This window comes from Notechis scutatus, chromosome 1, assembly GCF_049901735.1.
Source record: "Notechis scutatus isolate UNSWTSFEM ecotype Mainland chromosome 1, rNotScu1.2, whole genome shotgun sequence".
Classification (NCBI taxonomy): Eukaryota; Metazoa; Chordata; class Lepidosauria; order Squamata; family Elapidae; genus Notechis; species Notechis scutatus.
This window is the reverse complement of record NC_142009.1, coordinates 190,053,848-190,077,330: the sequence shown is the minus strand read 5'-3', so window position 1 is coordinate 190,077,330 and position 23,483 is coordinate 190,053,848. Positions and strand designations below refer to the sequence as shown.

At 37.3% G+C, this 23,483-nt stretch overlaps 1 protein-coding gene across 5 annotated transcripts in view; it reads left to right on the top strand.

Annotated features, from left to right (window-relative positions):
• DYNC1I2 (dynein cytoplasmic 1 intermediate chain 2) overlaps positions 1-23,058 on the top strand; it is a 44,513-nt gene extending 21,455 nt beyond the window's left edge. For all 5 annotated transcript variants that reach the window (XM_026677716.2, XM_026677714.2, XM_087949721.1 and 2 more), the window contains 11 exons: positions 10,385-10,474; positions 10,856-11,018; positions 11,117-11,216; positions 11,383-11,508; positions 12,207-12,353; positions 13,764-13,877; positions 14,403-14,536; positions 15,797-15,941; positions 17,849-17,989; positions 20,477-20,602; positions 21,967-23,058. In XM_026677716.2, coding sequence (XP_026533501.1) covers positions 10,385-10,474; positions 10,856-11,018; positions 11,117-11,216; positions 11,383-11,508; positions 12,207-12,353; positions 13,764-13,877; positions 14,403-14,536; positions 15,797-15,941; positions 17,849-17,989; positions 20,477-20,602; positions 21,967-22,080 — 1,400 coding nt within the window. In that variant the 3' untranslated portion in view covers positions 22,081-23,058. The remainder of the gene's footprint in view (positions 1-10,384; positions 10,475-10,855; positions 11,019-11,116; positions 11,217-11,382; positions 11,509-12,206; positions 12,354-13,763; positions 13,878-14,402; positions 14,537-15,796; positions 15,942-17,848; positions 17,990-20,476; positions 20,603-21,966) is intronic.
• The last annotated feature ends 425 nt before the right edge of the window (positions 23,059-23,483 follow it).

Sequence of the window (23,483 nt, the reverse complement as noted above, 5' to 3'; positions counted from 1 at the left end):
CAAAATCAGGTAAAGCAGGCAGGCTGATTGACTTGCTCACAGAATCACAGATTCATTCAGAGATCTGTGAGATCGGCTACCTGAACCTGTCAAATAAAATTTGCTTGCAAGTAAACCCATAAAATTTGCTTGCAAGAAAACTCACAAAATTAACTCACAACACACCATGTATGTAAATATTGAATTTTTTTATAAAAAAAAGAGCAACTTTTACCCAAAATCAGGCAAAGCAGGCAAGCAGATTGAATTGCTCACAGAATCACATATTCACTTAGAGATCTGTGTTTCTGCCATCGGCTAGCTGAGTCTGCACTGCTTCAGTCCTAAGGAAGGTTTTCGGCTCTTCTAAGCAGAGCCGAAGATCTAAAGATTAGCTAGAAAGCAAGAAATCCAATTTCCTGCTTTCTAGCTAATCTAAATAGCCTAGCACAGCCTGGATTAATTGCTTTGGGGGATGATCTGGGGGTGACATTTCTCTGCGGACCACCAAAATTTTCTTGCAGACCACCAGTGGGTCGCGGACCACCGGTTGGCGACTGCTGTTCTAGAAGACTTGGGGAACTATCTAGAACACGGGTGTCAAACTCGCAGCATCACATTGCCATCACGTGACATATTGTGACGTTTTCCCCCTTTGTGGAACTGGGTTGTGTGTAGCCTGTGCATGATGCATTCGGCTTAAGGGCTGCCAGTTTGACACCCGTGATCTAAAAGAAACTGGGTGATATGGGAGTGAGGTGCAAGCATAATTGTTTCTAATCATTCTTTCTAGTTTGTATGCATAACAGTATTTATTTGTGACAAAGAACAGATTCAAAAATGTCATTCATTCTGTGTTTTTAGTATATAATACAAAGGATAAAACAGTAGTTAATCTGACATATACGATGCCTTTTTTATATCAAAGAACATCAGGGCAGTATACAGTTAAGAGACGTATCTATAAGTTTGCCTTTACGCTGAATAGGGTAGATAGAACAACAAGGACAATCCTGATATTCATTTATATATGTACACCAACTCATGGCAGCTAACATACCTAATATTCCTGCTTCCCATTTTTTCACAATAAGCCTTGGGAGGGGGGAGTTGGGCTGAGAGAGTGATTGGCCCAAACTCACCCAGTCAGCTGGTTTCTAGGCCAGCATCTTAACCACTATAATAAACTGGCCTTCTTATAATTAACAATCTATATATATAAAAGCGAAATACCACTCACGCATCATCACAAAATCTCCAGAACAGTAAAGCCTACAAACTTGAAATTTGGCACGTATATTCCTCTTGGCTTCTAGGTGCTCACTAAGAAAGTGTTTTTCTGGAAATGACCATCAGAGCATTAGTATTTTGTATACTATTATTAACACGCTCTGATGCTAAGGAGTTCTACTCCTCCTCCCCACCTGAAAATGAATCTGTTCCAAATACAAAATACAAGCAGAGGAGAGGAGCTTCAGTTTCAGTTTTAGTTTCACAGCAGCAACCAGCTTTAGTACAGAACAGTTGAACTAAGCCACGCCCAGGCTCCTTGTTGTCTCCTTGCTCACACAGCAAATACTTTTTCAGTTTCCAAACACCCCTCAACTCTCTCACACACTGACAGGACGCTAGCCAGATGAATACCGATGGATGCTGGTAGGCAGAGGCAGAATTTCCCCCCCACCTTATTTTCCTCCCCAAAAACTGACCACATAGTTTCGTAGCAAAGCACAGGTATTAACTAGTTTCCTATATAGGTGATCCTCAGTTAACAATCACTTGTTCTGCGACTGTTCAAACAATAGCACTGAACAAGTGATACTTAGGATGGTTTTTGAAGTTCTGGCAGGTGCAGTACCCATGCAGTCACATGATTGTGATTTGCAGCCTTCCCTTCTGGCTTCCTACAAGCAGAGTTGGTGGGGAAGCTGGCAGGAAATCAGAAGTTGTAGTCACATGAAGTCCTCATTAAATGACCCATAGTGATTAACTTAACAATGGTAAGCTAGGATAGCTTTGCTAAGCAACATGTTCGTGTGATATCACACTTTACAACTGCTTTGCTTAGCGACAGAGATTCTTATCCCAGTTATTTTTTTTTTTTTTTTAAACAAGTTTTATTAAAAGTTTCAACAACAAACAAATCATTACATATTAAATCTTTCCCTGTCTTTCTACAATAATTTCCCCAATATTCTCATAAAACACAAACAAACACAAACAAACATAAAAAAAATCTTTTAGTAAAGTACCTTGGCCCCAGTTACCTCTCTTTGCATGGGCTAAAATAATAGCACATATCACTCTTCACATTTCTATCTTATTTAATCCATCTTAATTAAATCATTAAATTTGTATCTTTTGCCCATTCATTTATCCCTCTATCTCTTCTTATAATAAAAAAATTTCTCCTGAAATCACTAATCAGAGTATGATGCCTTTCTATCCTCCCCTAAATTAGTAAAATTAACATTCAGCATAACAAATACCCAATTTGGTTCTGCTTGGTACATTCTATCCACCAAAAATGTTTAAATACATTGTATCCTCCTTTCCTTCGATATTTTATTACATTTTAAAAATCAATCATTATTAAAAACTTCAACATTTTAATTTCTTATTAAATCTTAAACCATTCTAATTTACTATTTCAAATATAAATGTTACAATACCATCTTCTGTACCTTAGCAGAATCTTTCTTACAGAAAATTATATTTCATCCTTTGTCTCTAAAAAAATCCTCTTCTCCCATCCAGTTTTAAAGCTTTGAGGCTTTTCTCCGCCTTCCCCTTTCTTTCCCCACCAAATCTTCCTACCCCCCTTCTTCTTCTAACCTCTGCCTTGCTGGGATCCCTTCTCTGTTGTGTTCCCTTTTTCTCTTGTTTGTTATCATTATATTTACTTTGCATCATATTTTCTCTTTCTCAAATGTTTTTTTAGATCTTAAGTCCTTCATTTTCCTTGCTCTCTTCCTTCCTTCTTCCTTAGATAAGTTTTGGGATTCAATGAAGATGGCGTCTTCGTCTCTTCCTTGTTGTTCTTCTTCCGCTTCCATCTGTTCCATTGTCTGTTGGTAATTGACCAGCGCCATTTCTAGAAATAGAAAAGCTTTTTCCATGCCATCTTTGCAGGCTGCTTTTGTTTGCTCATATTCATCCCTCAGGTCTTCAAAAAGGAAAGCCATTATAAATAAATCTTTTCTTTTCTTTATTCCTCTTTCTTCTTACACCAACCAAATATTCGAGAGAAAGGCAAAACAATCCCAAAATCCACAATCCTCAATAAATCCAAGCAAGCCAAAATTCCCCTTCCTCTTCCAGGGGTGGTATCAAACAAATAAAAAAAAGAATCCAAGTCTATATTTTAAAGCCTTATTAAGATTGTATTTCTGTCCTCAAGTCTTCAAGGCATCTCCTCCAACAAGATCCAAATTTATATATTTTCTTTATCCTCTCCCTTCCGGCTTAATTCCGTCGGGAGGGAGAGTAAACTTTCCTTCAGCACCTCAAAATAGCCGCTTTTTTTTCTCTTGTGGAAGAAATCATCAGAAAACCATCTTTTCCAGGAATTAAATTAGATAAATCTCAAAGCCCTGGGTCGACCAAGAAGAACTTTCACTTTCAATAACTTTCTCTTCTTCCTCCTGCGCATACTTGCCCGGCTGTCAACTTCTTTGTGGCGGCCATTGCGGACCGCCGCTGCACCGTCCTGGTAACAGGGGTTCTGCCGCCAGGGAGGGGTCTGCAACACCCCAAACCCTTCCTCCGGATCCCCTTACCTTCAGCTACCCCTGCAGGGCAGCCTTGCTCCGCACCCGTCCGGGTCGGAGCCCCAAAACGGCTAGCGCGGCAGGATCGCGCAGCTTGCGAATCCCTACCGCCGCGAAGCCGACCAAACCGGAAACTCCCCAGTTATTTTTGTTAAGTGTGGACTACTGGTAATTGTTCTCTGTTTCTTGTCATAGATAAGCAGATCCATTTTTATGTACATGTACTGATATAGACATGTAGACAAAATTCCGCAGGTGGGAAAGGCTTATGAGGGTTATGGTTGGGTCTCCATATACTTGAAGAGAAAAATGGACGTCGGCAACAGATTCATAGTGCATCGGTATGGTTAGGAGAGTGCTGACTATTTGAGCCTCCCCTATTTACGTTTTGTGGTAAAATACATGGCAAAATCCCATAGAGGGGAAACCCACTTAGGGTTAGGTCGGCATGGAGTCAGAGAGGAAATTGGACATGGGTGTGTATAACTATTTAGAATGATTGCTCGTGGATCTTTTAATTATCAAGTAGTCTGGTTAGACTCTCAATATGGATTACAAATCCTACTTTAAGATAAAAACCGCTTTTATTTTCCTTCTGTTCCATTATGCTCAGTTCTTGGAGACTGCCCGGACAAGTCCCTGCACTTTTCTTGGCAAAGTTTTCCATAAGTGATTTGAAATTGCTTCCTTCCTAGGGCTGAGAGAAAGTGACTGGCCCAAGGTCACCCAGCTGGCTTCATGTCCCAGGTGGGGCTAGAAAACATGGTCTCCTGGCTTTTAGTCTAGCCTGATGCCTTAACCGCTACACCAAACTTGTCCTCAAATATATCTTAACTTTATATTAAAGACTTATACTAAAAGGTGTTCTGCAAAATATAGTTTTTTGTGCTATATATCCTATTTATGCATTTATGCATTAGTTATGTATTCCTGTTAGACTGACAATTGAGAAAAAAATCTAGAAGGCAGTTGTAAACTTCTTCCTAACTGTTGGCTACATGGACTTTGAATCAAACTCAGCTCAAGAATTAAAGTGGGAAAGGAGTAACTTAAAAGTATCGTGCACTTTGTAAAAAGCAAAAAATAAAAATAAAGAAATAACAGGTCAAAAGAGCAGCTATAAAATAATATAAATATAAGAGATCTAAACATAAATCCAAGCACATAAAACCCAGAACTAAATAAAAATAAATTCTGTGATGTAACATTAAAGCCAAATGCTTTTTTAAAGCCTGCTTTTACCATCCAAGATACTAGAAGACGTAGATTAAGAGGAAGATTACCTTTCTTGGGAAGGAGGATCTTAGAGTTTTCCCAGAATAGCTTATGAACTTCAGCAGATGCTGTAGGAAGCAGTTTTTTTGCTCAAAAGGCATATGATGCATTCCCCGTTATATGGTCTGCTTGAAAAATTGTCTATAAAAGCAAAGATGACTCTTTTTTTAGAATCTGAAAATGATTGGGAAGTTATAAAGACTTGGTTCATTAATGATCTTCTCATTTTTGGTGTTTTCATATCTTAACAATTGGAAAACAATAACTCCATAATTGCTCTATAGATATCCTTGAGCTTCCATTTCTGGATGTATTGCTCAGTATGAAAGTACTAAATTATTACCTATACTTAATTCTTGCAATGTTCCCATAACAAAATAATATATCTGGACAGAATACTGTGTCTTAATAATTGTAATTTCCAGTCTTGTACTCTATTGTGTATGTAAAACACAGTAGACCCCTGATTTGAATAAATAGTCCCAGAACATGGGGAAAATAAAAACCACCATATATACTCTTTTTTCTTAATTGCCTATGCAATGTTTTGTAGTAGTTTAGTATTGATCAAGTTTAAGATTCAGTGAAATATTAGTCTCACGTGTTTCTATGCTTCTTTCGTATAAGAAAAATGTATACAAAGGCAACATAGTCAAGTTAACACATAAGTTAGAGGTTTGATTGTTGATGTGCATCTTCAAAGTGACTTCAGATTGCCTGTCTGTTATTCCCCAATACAAGTAACAATCAGTTAGCTTCCACTGAATGAAAGCTTATCGTTATCTTGCAGTATTACTGATAGGTGTCACTGTCAGTACTTTGATGCATAGGATTTTTAATAGAATGAGAAAATAAAGGAAAGCAGGGATGCAAATGAGGCCTCTAGCAGTGAAGTGAATCTATATTATCTCTACTTAGTGCTTTAATATTGCCAAACTTTTATCATTTGAAAAATTCTAGATCTATATGTAATACAAAAAGATTTGACTAGGATACTTCCTTCTACTATTTTTAAGAAGTATCTGCCAAAACCAAAATAAAACAGATAGTAAATGTGATCTGAAGACACTTCGGCTTAACAAAAGACACCCATTTCACAGATGATTTAACTTTGATTAACCTACTCTGCAACAACAGACCACGCAGACAACTGGAACTTCATTCTCTTAGAGTCATTGCAAGGCGCTATCTAATTTACAGCCCGCTTTTCTCATCTCGACAAAATACAGCACAATTTTGATGTTAACACTAAGTAAAAATTCACTGGTTCATTTACCATTCATTGAGAAAAGATTTGGCATTTTGAAAGTAACTGCTACTTTTACAGATTTTTAATGCTTGCCTTGTAACCTTAGATCTTCTGTCAAGGAAAAAACATAGTAACCACTTAGTATATTGTAATAAATATTCATTAGTAAAATGATTTGACATGTAGTTTCACTCCTCATTGTTATGTTCTTGCGTGGCAGTGTAGCTTTTAATGTGAAATAAATAAAGCATTTCTGCACCATTGGGGTAAATCTTGAATGCTGAATAATAAAAGAGATTACAGCAACGAAATAAAAGAGCTGGGTGTTTTCTCAAAATATTTTCCAGGGCCTAATCCAGAATGGTACAGCTCTGGTGCATTGTATGTTAGATTGTAAGCAATACTATTTAACTTTCACTGTTGTTTAGTATCCTGATTTTAATTCATACATAATACTGTATTTGTAACATCTTGTACACAAAATATTAGTCATGAAAATGGCCATTTTAAATAGTACATTCTGTGGGACATATATATTGGCAATAAATAAATAAATAAATCTGTATGACAGTTTATTATAAAGTTTGGATAATTTTGTATATGGAGCTTTATTGAGAAGCAAACAAAAATGGATACTTATAGCTGCACTTGAAGAATTTTTTTTTTAAAGGAAGATGGAAGTGAGATCAATAAGGGAAAGATTTTGTGTTCATTGATATATGAATAGGCTTTCTTTCAGCAAGGCAAGAAATTAAAGTAGAATTCAAAGGCTTCATGAAATAGGATATTGGAAGGAATGAGAGCAGTTGGTATGAACATTAATACCTACATTATGAATGAATATTACAGGATGAGGATTAATATATACGTTAATATATATACCCAGAAGCAAGGGTATGTTTGTTTAAGAGAGCAGGTGTCATTTGGATACTAAGGTGACAAAGCTGGAGAAGTAGATTTTATAGACCAGTATATATTGAGGGAGAAAAATTAAGTAGGTCTATATTTTCACAGTGTTGTACAGGATTAAGCAGCTTAATTTGGCAATGGGTTGAATACAAGGAACAAAGAAGGCAGAAGCAACAGGAATTTCAGATGTGCTTGCCATTATGCCAGCTCAACTGCATCCTTTAGGCTAGAGAGTAATAGACAGAAAGCTCATCTCTTGTATCACAGTGATGTTTGAAAAGCATCAGGCACTGCTTGAAGTACTTCAAAGGCTCTGTGTACTATTGGGTAAAAAGCAGGAATAAGACTTTTGACAGTTAGATAATTTTCTGGTCACATAGTTAGTCCAAATTTGTTGACCTGCAGAGGGATGATTTAGAAAAAAGCTATGGCTTCTTGCCAGAATAGTTGATTGTTCTAAAATAAATACCATGTGTGTGTGTATATATTGAATTTATAATTCTGCTGATTAGTTTGCATATCAGCTTAAATTTAAACTACTAAAGAATAACTATTCTTGGATATCTATTTACTTCTCTTAATTCCTTTGCTAGTATGCTATTAAGTGATAAAGTGTAAGATTAACAGGATTAAAGTTTGTTATTTATTTAGTGGCGTTTGCATATGTCTTAAAAATGAGTATTAAACTGAGATGAAAAATTGCTCCAGTGCTTGTAAGTGTATTTATGTAATTGCGCTAATACCATTTCTAGAGCTGAGATTCAATAATAGTTGCAAATAAAGAATAAGGACAAGGAGGAATTTGTTTATACACCTGTCATCTACACTAAAAATGTGAAAAGGGGGGGGGGCAATTGATTATCAGATTTCATCTCTGTAATATATGTAAATAACCAGATCACTTGGGCAGTAGTAGAGAGCTGCCCATCTGCTTTTGACAAGGATTTGACTTCTATCACAGAAAATGGTACTTAGAATTAGAATGGAATGGCAGAGCCAGGAAGCTGAGATTTAACTTCTAAATGTATGGAATTTGAGCTTTGAACAACTTATAAAGGTCAAGGGGGCATTTCTGTTCTGAAGGCACAGTGGCATTGTTTGCTGTAGCGTGTCTACATACAAAAAGAGAAGTCCACGCTTAATTCAACCAAATTATTTAATCTAGTCATTGCTTTGTAATTTGCTATTCACAATCTCTCATTATTAAGCATTTATAAAATTATGCATTTATCAATTTTCTCTTCCCCCAATGCTTGGGTGGAAATCTAGTCTCTTGTTTGGGGCACATGGCATAGAATTGCTCTGTTATCCAGTTTTCTGATTAATAGTCCATTGTATGTACAAATTCATCTAAAAAGGAGCAGTGTCTTTCCGTTTCTCTGTGTGATTATTTTGTCCAAAAAAGCTTTCATTTTTTTTTTAAGTAGCACAAAAGCTGTAATTGGCAGGCTTTGTAAGGAAATGTCAATGTGCAAGAGAGTGGAGATCACTAAGAATTCTTTTACGCGTTCTTTCCCCTTTGCACCACTGCCTCCTCAGCAGGGTCACTGAGATCACTAGCTTTTCTTGAAATGGCCATTTTCACTGGCAGGTGCATTATACCCTGTATTTTCAGATTGTTTTTCCATTCTGAATGTTTGGCAGGTTGATTGCTCTGGCTGCATTGACGGAGAAAGGGCTGACAAATGTGGTTGGGCTGGTTGAAAAGACAGTGATTACTGTTTTCCTTTGTGGCTGATTGAGGCCCTTGAAAGGAAAGATTTTAACCTTCACCATTTGGTTCAGAAGTATGAGCATATATTGAAATTGTTCATGCCATTTATCCTAGTTCTGTAAACTTGTCAGAACGTAAAAATCGCTCGATTTCATATAATGTGAGATTGGCATACGTCATTATCATTTTGATTAAGTTGGAGTTTGTATTATTGTATGCATTATATAGTGTCATTTAAGACATTTGTTCCTTCAGGTATAGATTTATATTTTTATTGACTAAACTAGAGTTAGAAAGATTTTTTCCCCCCAGATTTTGCTTCAGCCTATCACTATGTGTGTGGCTTGGCAGCTGGTAGAGCCTACAAGCTGTATTTTTGTTTGCAGGGTAAAGGCTTGTCTCTGGACCTCCTGGAGAGTTGGTAATTGCACAGACTTGCCATTGGAGAAAAAACATAATTGGAAGCAGTCAAGCAGAAAAATGCTGTGCCATCCCATTGCCACCTCAGAGCGGGGATAGACAATCCCAGCAATACCATCTGGTTGCTGCTGTCTAGTCAGCTGGCCTGGCTGCTGGGACTATAGCTTGGCAGCTGGTTTGCACCTCTTGACCACTCTTCCCTTCCCCTCCCCATGACTTTGAACATGGGTCAGGGGAATGGCTGTAACAAATAAACCCCTGTTGAATCTTGCCTCATTACTTGCAAGAAAGCAGGATGCAGGCTTCTGCTTCCATTCTCTTCTAGACAGATGACAAAACTGGTTAACAAATGAAATAAGTGTTTTAAGAAAGATACTCTGAGAAGCAGAACAAAAAGAGGCGGGAAATATCTTCTACAACACCACATTGCTCTTTTTTTTAATTTTGGGGAGCTTGTACTATTTACAAAATGTAACAACGCAAAAAATGCTACATATATCCTCAGTATTTCAAAGCGTCAACACTTATTATTTGTTGCAATTAAAGAAACAACATTCTACTTTTAAAATGCTCACTAACAATCGTCACAATGATAATGTGACTTGCAGTTAGAATGATAGGAAAGAAAAGATAATCTCTCTTGGTATTGTCTTAGCAAAATTTGCCTTTCCAGCTAGCATCATCAAAACCAAAGTAACTTCTTTCCTTTATGAAAAACTTTTTGTTATTGAATCCATATCTGAAAAAAGCTATGGTTCTGACAGCTGTGTTAAAATGCTGATTATTATTATTCTATGACAAGTGTATGTCAACATAAAAAGTAAAATCACATCGATGAATGTTTCATCTGCAGTGACAAAGGTGGATAGAAGTTAAGAATTTAAAGTGAAAATCTGAAAAGCTACCCTGTACTGTATGTTTAGTTCTGATGCTGTGTTAGAAAAATCACTAGATAAGAGTTTACTGACAGTGACAGTATATTTAACTGATTATTTTTTTCATCGTTTAATAAATGTAATCCCGGATTATAATTGGACAAGCAATTATTGACAACTTTCCTCTTTACAGATGAGGAAGATGAAGATGATGTAGTTATACAAAAACCACCAGTTGAACCTGAGGAAGAAAGCGTTTTGAAAGAGGAGGAAGAGGAGGAAGGTATAAATATTTTATTTCTTTACATCCATTCATATGCCATTTATTCTAACAACTCTGGGTTGACCAGTATGTAAAACTAGAACTAACCATAAATACTAAAGCAATAAAAACAACAACTATTATAAATAAAAACTAATATTGCCAGCAGGAGGTTCTCCCTACTTTGGTATTCTCTTAAAGAGTGCTATGTTCCTCATTTTTAATAATATAAAGGAGGAAGTTTATCTGACTCAAATTTCTGTTTTTGTTCTGTTGTGTATGTTTCTCTTTATGTTTAAAATTTTTATTTATTCAAGTTAAAAGACTAAAAAGCATTGAATAAAATAATTAAAATATACATTTTGATTATAAGTCACATTCCAAATCTGTCTCTCTCCACAGTTGCCCCTCATGAACTAACAGAAGAAGAAAAGCAACAGATTTTGCATTCTGAAGAGTTTTTGAGCTTCTTTGATCACTCTACAAGAATTGTAGAAAGAGCTCTTTCTGAGCAAATTAATATTTTCTTTGACTACAGTGGCCGGGACTTAGAAGACAAAGAAGGGTAATATGGGAATTTCTAAAATGTGTTATTCCATTGTTTTAATTTTACTGGAAATGATCCTAAGTGAGCACCTCTTCTATTGTTTTATTTTTTTCCAGAGAAATTCAGGCAGGAGCAAAACTGTCCTTAAATAGACAGTTTTTTGATGAACGTTGGTCAAAGCATCGTGTTGTTAGTTGCTTGGATTGGTCATCTCAGGTAACTTTATATAGTTTAATAAATCTTCCTTAGTAGGTATTATTTTCCTTACTCTTGTCAAAATAGATTTCCAAGAAATAAAGTTGAGTTTAGTACCTTAATTTGGATTTATTTGAATGTGTCTTATTTAAAGCTAGTAACAGAGAATCTTTTTTTTTTTATCCAGTACCCAGAGTTGTTAGTAGCATCTTATAACAACAATGAAGATGCTCCTCATGAGCCTGATGGAGTGGCCCTTGTCTGGAATATGAAATATAAGAAAACAACTCCAGAATATGTCTTTCACTGCCAGGTAATGCAAGTTCTTATCTTGCAGGGTTAAGGATTTTGTATTAGTGAAAGTGGATAAGATTTGCCTTTTAATTATCAGCATAATGATTTAATTGAGGAGACATGAACTTCAAATGTTACCCATTCTAAACACATGTTGATGTCTGAAGGATCCAGATATCTTCTTTTTAGTATAATGTGCCTTATTTAAACTTACACAACCACATTCTATGTAAAAGATGACATAACATTCTGTACATTAAGTATGGACTCAGCATTTATCATTAAAATATATAACCACATCTCAACCCAATTTGTATATTGAAAACAAATATACATAGCCTAATCATTTAAGGGAAATAAAAGAGTCTTATTTCAACTTAAAATTATCTAATGTAGAAATGTACAAGTTGGCCTCAATATAGGTTATTGTAAAATATTTATTTCAAGTCTCTTTATATGGCTGCCCATCTCCCAAATGCAAGTCTGGGCAGCTAATGAAACAACTATTGAAATAATAAATGGACGACATAGTCAAGATAATATGACAGCTGAAAAAACCAGAACAAACTCACCTGGGCTCATCTATCTTCCTGACCCCCATGCTTAAGAAAATAGCCTTAAGCATAACAATGACATTTCATTCTCCTGTGTTATACTGTATATTTAATAAGCAGTCATATTCAGAAATAACATTTACATTCTTCTTTCACTTTTCAGTCAGCTGTCATGTCTGCTACATTTGCAAAATTTCATCCAAATTTGGTGGTTGGTGGCACATACTCTGGACAAATTGTGCTCTGGGATAACCGTAGCAATAAGCGAACACCAGTTCAGAGAACTCCTCTTTCAGCTGCTGCTCATACGGTAGGGAATGGAAGATCCATATATCTTCATCATCCAGTCTTCTTTTAGGATAAACAATGTTGTGTAAAGTGCACAGAAAGAGTGAAGTAGTGACAAAAGAAACTAAGGCAAGACGTAAGAAAAAATTATTGACCTACTCAATAATCTAGGATAGTATTAGCTTTGAGCATGATGGGATAAAATTCAGAATGTGAAGAAAAAAGTGTAACATTCAAGAAATGAGTTGTCTTATAAAGATACTATAATCCTATTTGAATTAAACTTTTTGCTGAAAGGATAAATTCACCATTTCACATTACTTGGTTCTATGGTATTTCCTGTCATCTATATTTGTCTCTCTCCGGGTTCCGAGGTCTCTGAATTTTTCATTATGAACAGGAGATCATATTTTACTTGTTCCTTAGCTCTCACTTTCCCTTGAGAAGCACATTTTCCCTGCTGGGAAAACATGTAGCCCTGAAATGAAAGTATTAGCTATTCATATTTTCAAAATCTATACTGTCTAGTCATTCCTTTGCTCTGTCCTTAGGAATGTTGATAAGTATGCCATGCTTTTACAACACTACAACTGTTTGTTCTATTTCCTTTTATTTTTCGTTTGTTCCATTTTTATTAATGTTCAGTCTTTTGTCATAACTTTGTCTCCTAATGTTGGCATCAGATGTTTCTCCTAATGTTGGCATCAAATGTTCTTCATCAGAGAAGAGAGATTGGAGTGGAAAGGGTTACAAGAGAGTAACCTATTTGCCCTTCTAAATATCAAAAGCAATGCAATTTTGCTGGCACTGGGAAAGAACCAGGCAAAGATATCTTGATTGCTTAAAGAAATCAATTGTTTCCCCCACCCCACCTCATAGAGCAGAGAGATTGGAGAGGAAGAGATTTCAAGAGAGTACTGTAAGCTGTTTGCATAGTGCCCCCATGGCTCCCAGCCCTGGGCTGTCATGCAGTCACATTGCTTTCAATGTGTACAAGACAGTAAACAGGCATTCAAGCATTCTAAGGGGCAAAGGAGTGGTTAAGAGGCAAACAAAAGCCAAAGATCTGAATAGTCTTGTCTTTTTCCAGCTTGAAAGAAAGAATTTTGTGTCAGAGTTGCTGGTCCCAGTTAGGGTCAGTAAGTGAGGACTACCTGTACTTCAAGAACAAACCTTTAATTCTTCCTGTACCAGCACTGGTTTTTGTACTTTCAGTGAAGGGTCTAATCTTGCAGGATTGCTAAGCAACCAAATCTAGATCTTAGTTTCTGAGGAAGGTCTGATGATTAGCTGTAGAAAATAATATCAAGTCCCTGGGCATCTTTCTTGTCCTTCTTGCCTGATCGTTTAAAATTTAGATTTGCATTTATTTGAAGATGTCTTAAATTTCCATGGAAGCTTTGTTAAACTGTGCTGTATGATTTTACTTCAGCATCCTGTATATTGTGTAAATGTTGTGGGGACACAGAATGCCCATAACCTTATCAGCATTTCTACTGATGGGAAGATTTGCTCATGGAGCCTGGATATGCTATCACAGCCACAGGTATTTTCTTATTAAATATGTCAAACATTTATTGTTATATGTTTCAGGAAAGTTCTGCAGATAAAACATATGCTCATGTCTGATATTCCAGTCCCATATATCTAAAGATTCTTTGTTGAATTCTGAGAGCTGGCATCCAGTTTAAGCAGTATAGAATTTGTACTGAGGATATTTCAGTTCACATGCTTATTTAAATATAGAAGCTTCTTAAATGATTTTAAGTGATAAACTTTCAGTTTAAATTGTGTCACAGAGCATCTGAGAAATAGTGAGAAATATGCGGTACGTTTGTCTTACTGTAAACATTAATAAAATATACAATTCATAGGTTGAGAAACAAATCCTACATTGTCATCGTGTACACTGTGTCATTTTGTTGTGTTATAAATACTTTCAACTGAATGATATGAATAAAGCAAGTATATAGAATGAAAACGTTTTGTAGAAAGCTGGTATCAGAAATACTCCCTGATCTTAGCAGAAGAGTTGTTTGGAAAAACAGAAATGTGATATCCTTCTCTCCAGGATAGCATGGAGTTAGTTCATAAGCAATCCAAAGCTGTTGCTGTCACTTCTATGTCCTTCCCTGTTGGAGATGTCAACAACTTTGTCGTTGGAAGTGAAGAGGGCTCTGTCTACACAGCATGTCGCCATGGCAGGTGATTAGACCCTGGGATTTCATTTTTTCACCCACAAGGTGTTGCAACTTGGGTCATACTTTAAGAAACATAATTTGGGGGTTGCTGCTCTTTAATTGTCATAGGATGATTATATACAATTGCATTTCTCTAAAAGGAATTGTGTAAGGATTTAAAAAGAGTATCTATTTAATAATTAAAATTTTCAATTAACTTCAGCATCTCGTTTTTTTCTAGATAAGAATAGCTTTTGAGCTTTGATGCGGAATATGCTGATTAATCAAATTTGGAAGGGAATTGTGGCAGAATATCCAAAATTCTTGCTTTTGTTGATAATTATACAGTACTATCACGCACCAGTCGTAAATTGAGCAGCTTGTCTCCTGCTGTTCAATCTGTTTCGAAATTGTATAGCTGTAGCTTATCTATTGCTTTCTTAAATGAAATTGAGACTCTGGTCTCTTCTCAAACACACATCAGCCCATGCTGTACAGTGCTTTGGGTTAGAACTAACCAAAATTGGTAGTTTGCACTGATACAGTTGAGGGTTTATCATCCCTGATTTCAGACTGAAAATTGCCTAAGGAGGAAATGCATCTCTTGGGAAGCTTGATGTTTCTTGGAAGACAATGATGTCTTAATTTTTGTGAGCCTAATACTTACCCTGTTTCTCCAACAATACGGCCTCCCCCAATAGGAAGTCCCAGCATGTTTTATAGACATGAAATGAAATTAAGCCCCTCTCCCCAAATTAAGGCCTATGTTAAAACATGCGAAATGGTGGGGGGGGGCTTGCCATTAGGAAGTACTTTTGTTGCACACCCGGATATGGTGCTGCCTGCGTTGACCCCGATACGAAGTGTCCCACCAACGCCGAGGTCAACATCCAAGCTGTCGCCTCCCGCCCGAAGATGCAAGGGAGGGGAATTAAGTCACCCCCGAAAAGACGGCTGAGCCATTTTTTCGAGGCTCAAAAAAAATAAGACCCAGCCTTATTATATGAGAAACACGGTAGTTGGAGTTTGAAAAAATAATACAGCTATCTAGGATACATAGTATTTTGTAAACATATTTCAAAGCATATGTTTAGTTATTATTTAATTAATACAGTTTTTTTATTTATAGTACTACTGAGCTTAACTCAGTTCCATGGAATATGCAATACTGTAGAGATAATTTGTGATGCACTTTGTGAACTGTTAAATAGTACTTTGTATGAGTTTTGAATGAGTATTTTTTTATTTTTAGAGTAAAATATTTTTTTCTTTGTATTTTAAACAGCAAAGCTGGAATCAGTGAGATGTTTGAAGGCCACCAAGGGCCCATTACAGGTATCCATTGCCATGCAGCAGTTGGACCTGTTGACTTTTCACATCTCTTTGTAACTTCTTCTTTTGACTGGACTGTAAAGCTTTGGACAACTAAGGTATCAGTAGATAAATATATACAATATTGACTTATATAAAAACCCATCTTATGGAAATTGTCTGTTTAGAACTAAATTTTCTGCCAAGAAGGTTCATTGAAGCATCCATGTTTTAAATCATCAGTTCCATAATACAATATAGGATTGTAATATAAGAGTAAAAGATGTACAGATCAGACCTGTCCATTATTCAGCCTTCTTATATTGGCTGAGGTAATTCTCATAAATATAGATCCCTATAACCATTGTAGCAGCTTATAGATGCTATTAATATGTTATGTTTACTTTATAGTGTATAACAGTGTTATACTACACACACGCACACAAAATGAAATAGTGGTATCTTGTTTGTTTCATGATAATAAAATTCTACATGATGAAAGTTCTAATAATAGAATAATAGAGTTGGAAGGGACCTTGGAGGTCTTCTACACCAGTGGTCGCCAACTGGTGGGCTGGGGACCACTGGTGGTCCTCAGAGAAATGTCACCCCCAAAGCATCCCCAAAGCAATTAATCCAGGCTGCGTGGGAACACAAGGCTGCGCCGCCCATATGGCCCATGGGAACACAAGGCTTGGGTCACTTGCATTGCAAGGGTCACGAGGTAGTGAGGAGAGGGGGGAAAGGGCAAAGGTGGGAACTTGCCCCACGCGCCTGGCCTGGCCACCGGGCTGCTTCTTTCTTCTGCTTCTGCTTTTGGCTGCCCGCAAGGAAAGCAGCAAAAGTCTTTCTTTCTCTCCCCCAAACTCTGCCAGAAATGAGTCTTTGGGACCCTGTAAGGCATCCTGCTTCAAGAGGCTGCACCGGCATGACAAGTCTCACAAAGACTCATTTCTGGCGGAGTTTGGGGGAGAGAAAGAAAGACTTCTGCTGCTTTCCCTGCATGAAGCCAAAAGTCCCTCTCTCTCCCCCTGAGAACAGAGCTGGAGATGGTATCCTGCGATCCCAAATAAAGAATCATCAATCAGTAGGAAAACGGGGTGGGGAATTTTCCTGCAGACTTTTTTTGAGATTTTCCCAGGATCTCTGCTGCTTCTGCTTTTTCTGCAGAGCTCCGGGATGACCAAAGGGCATTGTGACTACTGCAGCTCTGGAATATGAGATCAACTTTCCCACCAACATCAGCAAGCCACTATAAGTCAACATTCATATTAGTGATCCACGGGATTTAAAATTATGAGTTTGGTGGTCCCTGAGGTCCAAAAGTTTGGTGACCCCTGTTCTACACCCCCACACACACACACACACTGCTCAAGCTGGAAACCCTATACCATTTCAGACAAATAGTTATCCAATCTCTTATGTGTTAGCTCTGAGGAAATTAAAATTTGCAGCTTCATTAGTGTCTACTGTTATTTTTAAAATTACATTACTATACTTGTATAATCAAATTTAGTATAAATCCCAATAATGACTCAGTATTTTTTCAAATTGAGAAACTTCAAGCTTTTGCTTTGCCGCTAAAGCTTTCAAGCTTTTACTTTGCCACTAAAAGAATTACTTGATGACACATAATGACTCAACAATCAAAAGACAAAACATAGCTAAACTTTACTTTGATGTCATCAGGATTAAGTACAAGCATTCAGTGGTAGACTGCCTTTACCCAGAGGTTCATTTTGTTCCCAGACTCACCAACAAATTGTGTTACAAATAGTTCCCAGCATTGTAATATTTTTTTTCTCATTGCGTACTAAAAGATGTGTTATTAACTCCACTATCTCCAAAATACACAAAAAGGATTCCATATCCTCTCTGTTGACCATCAGCCATCCTTTGGTCCTTAAACCAGAAAACATAATAATAGCGATTCCTCACTGTCACAAACCTTGCCATCATGCCTTAATTATTTTTGTTTCAGCCATTGTAAGTTACATATTAATGCTAAATGTTTTTCTTGTCCTAGAACAACAAGCCTCTATATTCATTTGAAGACAACTCAGATTATGTTTATGATGTGATGTGGTCACCCACTCACCCTGCCCTCTTTGCTTGCGTAGATGGAATGGGAAGACTTGATCTGTGGAATCTCAACAACGATACTGAGGTAAAGCAAAATTGGTTTGGTATCCTAAGACTGCATGGTAATTGAGCATACATTCAGAAAAATATCATGTTAAAAAGCCATACATTTATTAAATCTTCCTTGGCTCTTCAATTATCTGTCAAAGAGGTCTGCATGCTAAACCTTTAATGTTGTACTGGCTAATTTTTCATGGAATCAGTTGATTTGGATTATCTTGATCCTTTTCAGTTAGGATACAGATTGGGCATGGGTCAGTAAGAGCACTAGTCCTGCTTTTGGAAGAGCTCTTGCGTGGACAGGATGGGGTAGTGCATCCACCCATGCCATTCTTGACCTCTCAGAGACTCTTGATACCCTCAACCACATTATATTTCAGAATCGGCTCAGACGGCTTGGGTGGCATGGTGTTGTGCTGATTTGCCTCCTTCCTTTGGGTCAATCCAATTCGGTGATAATTAGGAAGAAAAGGTCCCATTGTCAGCCCCAACTATGTGGGGTGGTCACAAGGTGGTCCTTTGTCCTTTCCTTTTTAACATCTACATGAGGCCACTGGGTGAGCTCATCCATTATCATGTGTACCAATTGTATATCTCTGTCCTGGCAAACTAAGTGACGCCATGATCCTGTTATCCTATTGCCTTGAGACTGCAAGAGTCTGGATGGGGAACAATAGGCTTCCACTGAACTTTAGCAAGACTGAATGGCTTTGGTTTTGGGGGCCCTCTGATTCCAGGACTATGCCATCTTTGGTGTTAGATGGGGTTGCACTGTCTCGGACAGACTCAGTGTGCAACCTGGGGTTCCCTATAGATTCACAACTCCTGCTTGGTAAATAGATTGCAGTCATGGCTAGAAAGGCCTTTGCACAGCTTTGTCTTGTGCCCATCCCCGGATCAGCAGGCCCTGCTTACAATCACTCTTGCCCTAGTCACTTCCAGATTGGAGTATCGCAATGGGCTTTACCTGGGGCTGCCCTTGGAGAATATCTGGAAGCTTCAACTAGTTTAGCATGCAGTAGTGTGGGCAATGATGTGCACTCCCACAGCCCATGTTAGACATCTGCTCTGTAAGCTGCACTGATTTACTTCCAGTTCCAATTCAAAGTGCTGGTTTTAACCTATAAAGCCCTTATGTATCGGGCCTGGGCAATCTAAGGCAGGGGCTCCCAATCTTTTGAGGGCCAGGAACCAGTTCTGTGGAGAGAGGTTTTTCCGCAGACCAGGGGAGGCGTGGTTTCTAGCACTGCCTGCGTTCTGTGCATACACAGATGAGGCTTTGCTCGTTTGTGTAGCCTGGTTTCTGGTGCGCTGTGGACCACGGGTTGGGGAGCCTGGTCTAAGGGACCGCCTTTCCCCTTTTACATCAGCCCTTCCCATCGGATTTTGCAGAAGAGGCATGTTGTGGGCACCTTCAGCCAGGGATTGACATTTGGTGGGTTCCAGTAGATGTGTCTTATGTCTATTGTAGTGCCCACCTTATAGAAAATCCCCCCCCCCCCAATTAGAAAGGCCTTTGATCCCTTTTGATATTCTGTAGGACCCTCAAGACTTAGTTAGGTGACCTAACTAAGGTCTGGGCTTTCTACAGAAATACGGCTAGAGGGCTTCATTGTGAAGGGGGCATTTCTTATTTTCCCATCACTTTGATTGTATTTTATTTTTTAGGGTATTTTTATATATATTTGTATTCTGATTTTGATATTTTTTAAATCTATTGTTGCACCTAGAGTCTCCCTTGGTGAGTTGAACAGCTGTATCAATTTGATGAATAAAATCAATAATAAGTTTTAAATTACCAGAAAATGAATGTGTGGCTTATGTGGCTTATGCTGATAGGAATATGCCATGACATTGTTTCACCTAACTCTAGCCCAGGGTAAAACCAGGGCTTTTTTGTGATCTGGCGTGAATGCAGGTTCTTTGTACATCAGATACAGTGTGCATCATATCACCCTAACAGATAGTTGGAACAGTTAAGCTTCATGAAGCTGGTATTCCTTGTATAGCTAAAGAATGCAGCGCTATCAGTTGCTGAGCACTGAGCAAAACCTAGGCCTGATGGTCTCACTGAATGCTTTAAAGCATAAAACTCTGAGTGTATTTAGCACTACTTTTGTGCCAGCAATCAGTTTCGCTCCCTATGATGTGCTTGAGTGGAAGAGGATTACCTATAATAAAGTAATTTTTCCAGTGTAATTCAAACTCAGCATATCCAGGCAAGGTTTTATCCAAGCAAGGAAGAACTCCGTAACTTGGAGCTGTCATCTTTGAAAGCTTGGTGCTCTAATTCCTATCATTACTAAATCCATCTTCCATTGGGCCTTGTGTGGGTATATCAGAGAGTTTTATATTGTTAAAGGTAAAATATTTCCTTCTCTGTTGTGTTAGGATAAGGGACAGCTAGATAACTGTAATGGTCATATTATCATCTGAATATTTGTGACAAATCTAGCAAAATTCCAAAGAAGGTATAAATCATGATGAAGCATTGTTGTTTGAACTGGGGTAGGTGCCAACAGCAAGTATTACCGTGGATGGAAATCCAGCCCTTAATCATGTAAGATGGACAAATTCCGGCCGTGAAATTGCTGTGGGAGATTCGGAAGGACAAATAGTAATTTATGATGTGGGAGAGGTAGGTAATTTTGTAACTTACCTTGTTTTGCTTAATAAAGAGTGCATAGGAGTCATGTTTTTGTTTCAATTTAGAAAGTATCTCTGTTTAAAGTTTGGGCAGATTTAAGTGCGAGTGTGTGTATGTATGCAAAGATGAAAATTTAAAGAAATTATCACAAATATAGTTTTGAGCAGGAACCTAAATGTCAGGGCTCCAACAAATTCCCCCCCATTTAAATCATAAGTCTCTAGCCGCATCTCTCAGAGTAAAAAAAAAAGTTTTATTAGGAATGGCCATGTTGGCATTAGCTAGGTGAGAGATGCGGCTAGAGACTTATGATTTAAATGGGGGTGGATTTGTTGGAGCCCTGACAGCCAGCCGACACTAAAATACATCATTCTTTCCCCCATCCCCTGGATGAATATTCTCCAGTGGGACACATCCATAGCCAATCATGCTCTCCAGTAATATTCTTGTGTGCTGACAGCTTTGGGCTGCCAAGGTGATTATCTATGGCATTTCGGGAATGCACTGCTTTCCCCCACTCCTCTTCTGCAGGCAATTAAAATGACCAAAGGAGTATTTTTTTTTTTAGTTGACACTAAAACTACTTCAACCCTTCCCCTATTTCTTGGAAACTACTGCCCAACCCAGTTTCCCATAATGCTACTGCTCATCGACCATTCCTTTTTTATTCAGGGGCATCCAATGGCAACAATTGGCAGGACTTTCAAATTATAAACTTTTTCAGAAAAGATTGCAGCAAGTTATCTCGAATCTTTCATATTGTAAAATAATGTAAATAGTTGTCTGTATCTGCCAATTTTAAAACTGGAAAATATGAAAGGAGAGTTACTACACAACAGAAATTCAGTTTGCAACCGAGCTTAGGTCAGAAGGCCAAAGTGGGTTGCTGTTTGACTGCTTTTGTGTCACTTCAGAATCCTTTACATTTGAGTTTGGGGAAATTCTCCACTGCTGTCAAAGTTGTTCAAATAAATATTTGTGGCTTCAGTTTGCTTTACTGGTTTGGACAAGTAAATAGTTTTCAATATTTTTTTCCCTACATCTGGTCTCACCAGACAGTAAAACAGCAGGTTGGAAGTACGATTCTTCTAGAAAACAGAAGAAGGTGAAATATATTATTCCCACCCTATGAATTGTTTGTGTCCAGTTAGACACTGGCTAGATGCTACTGCCTAGATCTCTGCTCACTGTGATTTCCTCATTGTAATGGAGATGGAGCCTATTCTTGGTGTTGAAAGAAATTTTTCATGTGCATAAAAATTCAGGGAACATAGAAATGTATACTTGAATTGAAAAAACAACAACAGTATATTCATATGTTTAGTAATACCTCCCCTATAACTATTTCTCCACAGCAAATTGCTGTTCCCCGAAGTGATGAGTGGACCCGTTTTGGTCGGACATTAGCTGAAATTAATGCAAACAGAGCTGATGCAGAAGAGGAAGCAGCAACTCGAATTCCTTCTTAAAATTTCACAATGGATTCTAGTAGTGAATTTGGGAAAGAGCTAAGAGCTTCAATGTAGTAGCATGTTCTAGCCTGCAGAAGCAACTTGAAAGTGAAAACGTGCAGTCAACTATGGATTTGACAAGTGCATAAAGATTACTGAAGCAGATCTTGTGAAGTTGCTTTTTAAAAGCTAAATCACATATTCTTAATCTAATCTGCATATATTAATATTTATCCTAACTTGGCAAGTTGTATCTTCAGTTGAAACACTACTTATATTGTATATTTAAAGTTACTTAGGCTGTCCAACTTTCAATAGGATTTAAGTAAGTTATGTAAACCTATCTTGGGGGGGCGGGGATTATGGAACTGCTTAAAGTTAGTTACACATGTACCTGTTCACAGCAACCTTTATCCCAATTGTTATATAGTAGGCTCCCATGGTGGTAGATCATGTAAAGGAATAACAATAATCTATTAAATTTTTTTTAATTAATGGAAAATTTCTAAAATCCCTTGGATTTTTTGTTAAATCTGTGTAGTTTGTAAGGATTATAAATAAAATACATGATGTTTTTCTCATGTGTAACCATTTAAAGACTTGATTTTTAAAAAATAGGATTGTGTTACATGCTATTAATTCACGCAAGGAGATTTATAGGCGAAAAGGAATCTAAAATGTATTTTCTATTTATGCCTATAAAAAAAAGGAAGGGTACAAAATGATTCTTAGGTTTAAGACTTCATCTTAAATTGTTGAATTGGATATAGCTTGCACAATTCTACCCAAACAGAAAAAATGAAATCTCTTTGAAATCCTGTGACCATAGGATAATCTGTTGATTTGACTGGGCAGTCTAAAATTTAAGAGGCAACACTTCATTTTTATATGGTAAATTCACAACAATCTCATGTAATCAGGAATAGAATAAATTATCTAATTTCCATCCAGTTTAGATTACTTGTGGGAATATTAAAAATAAAGCTTAAAATAAAATATTTTAGTACAGTTGTAACATTTTGTAAACTAGCCAGCAAATTGGCCATAACGTAAGCTATCTTAATCTTCAAGCTTTTGCATTGCTATATTGTTGATTTTGCCATTGATGGTAGTTTCATTTTTTTGTAAATGCCAGTTACTATCCTGTGCAATAAGACTTTTTTGCATGTGTAATTTAATTGCTTCTGAAATAACTGCTTACAGGATTTTACATATAGTTGCTTAGAATGGGTGGGCAGCCTGTGGCTTGAATGTCACACATAAACCTTTTAATTAATTGAGTAAAATGGCATATTTTGGGGATATGTTTGGGGATGGGGCAGGGTGGGTAAAATAAGTCTGTGAATATTGGAGAAAAACTATCTACTCAAAGATAAGCCCATTGGCAGATTTGCTAACTCTGAAATTTTTAAACCAAGTAT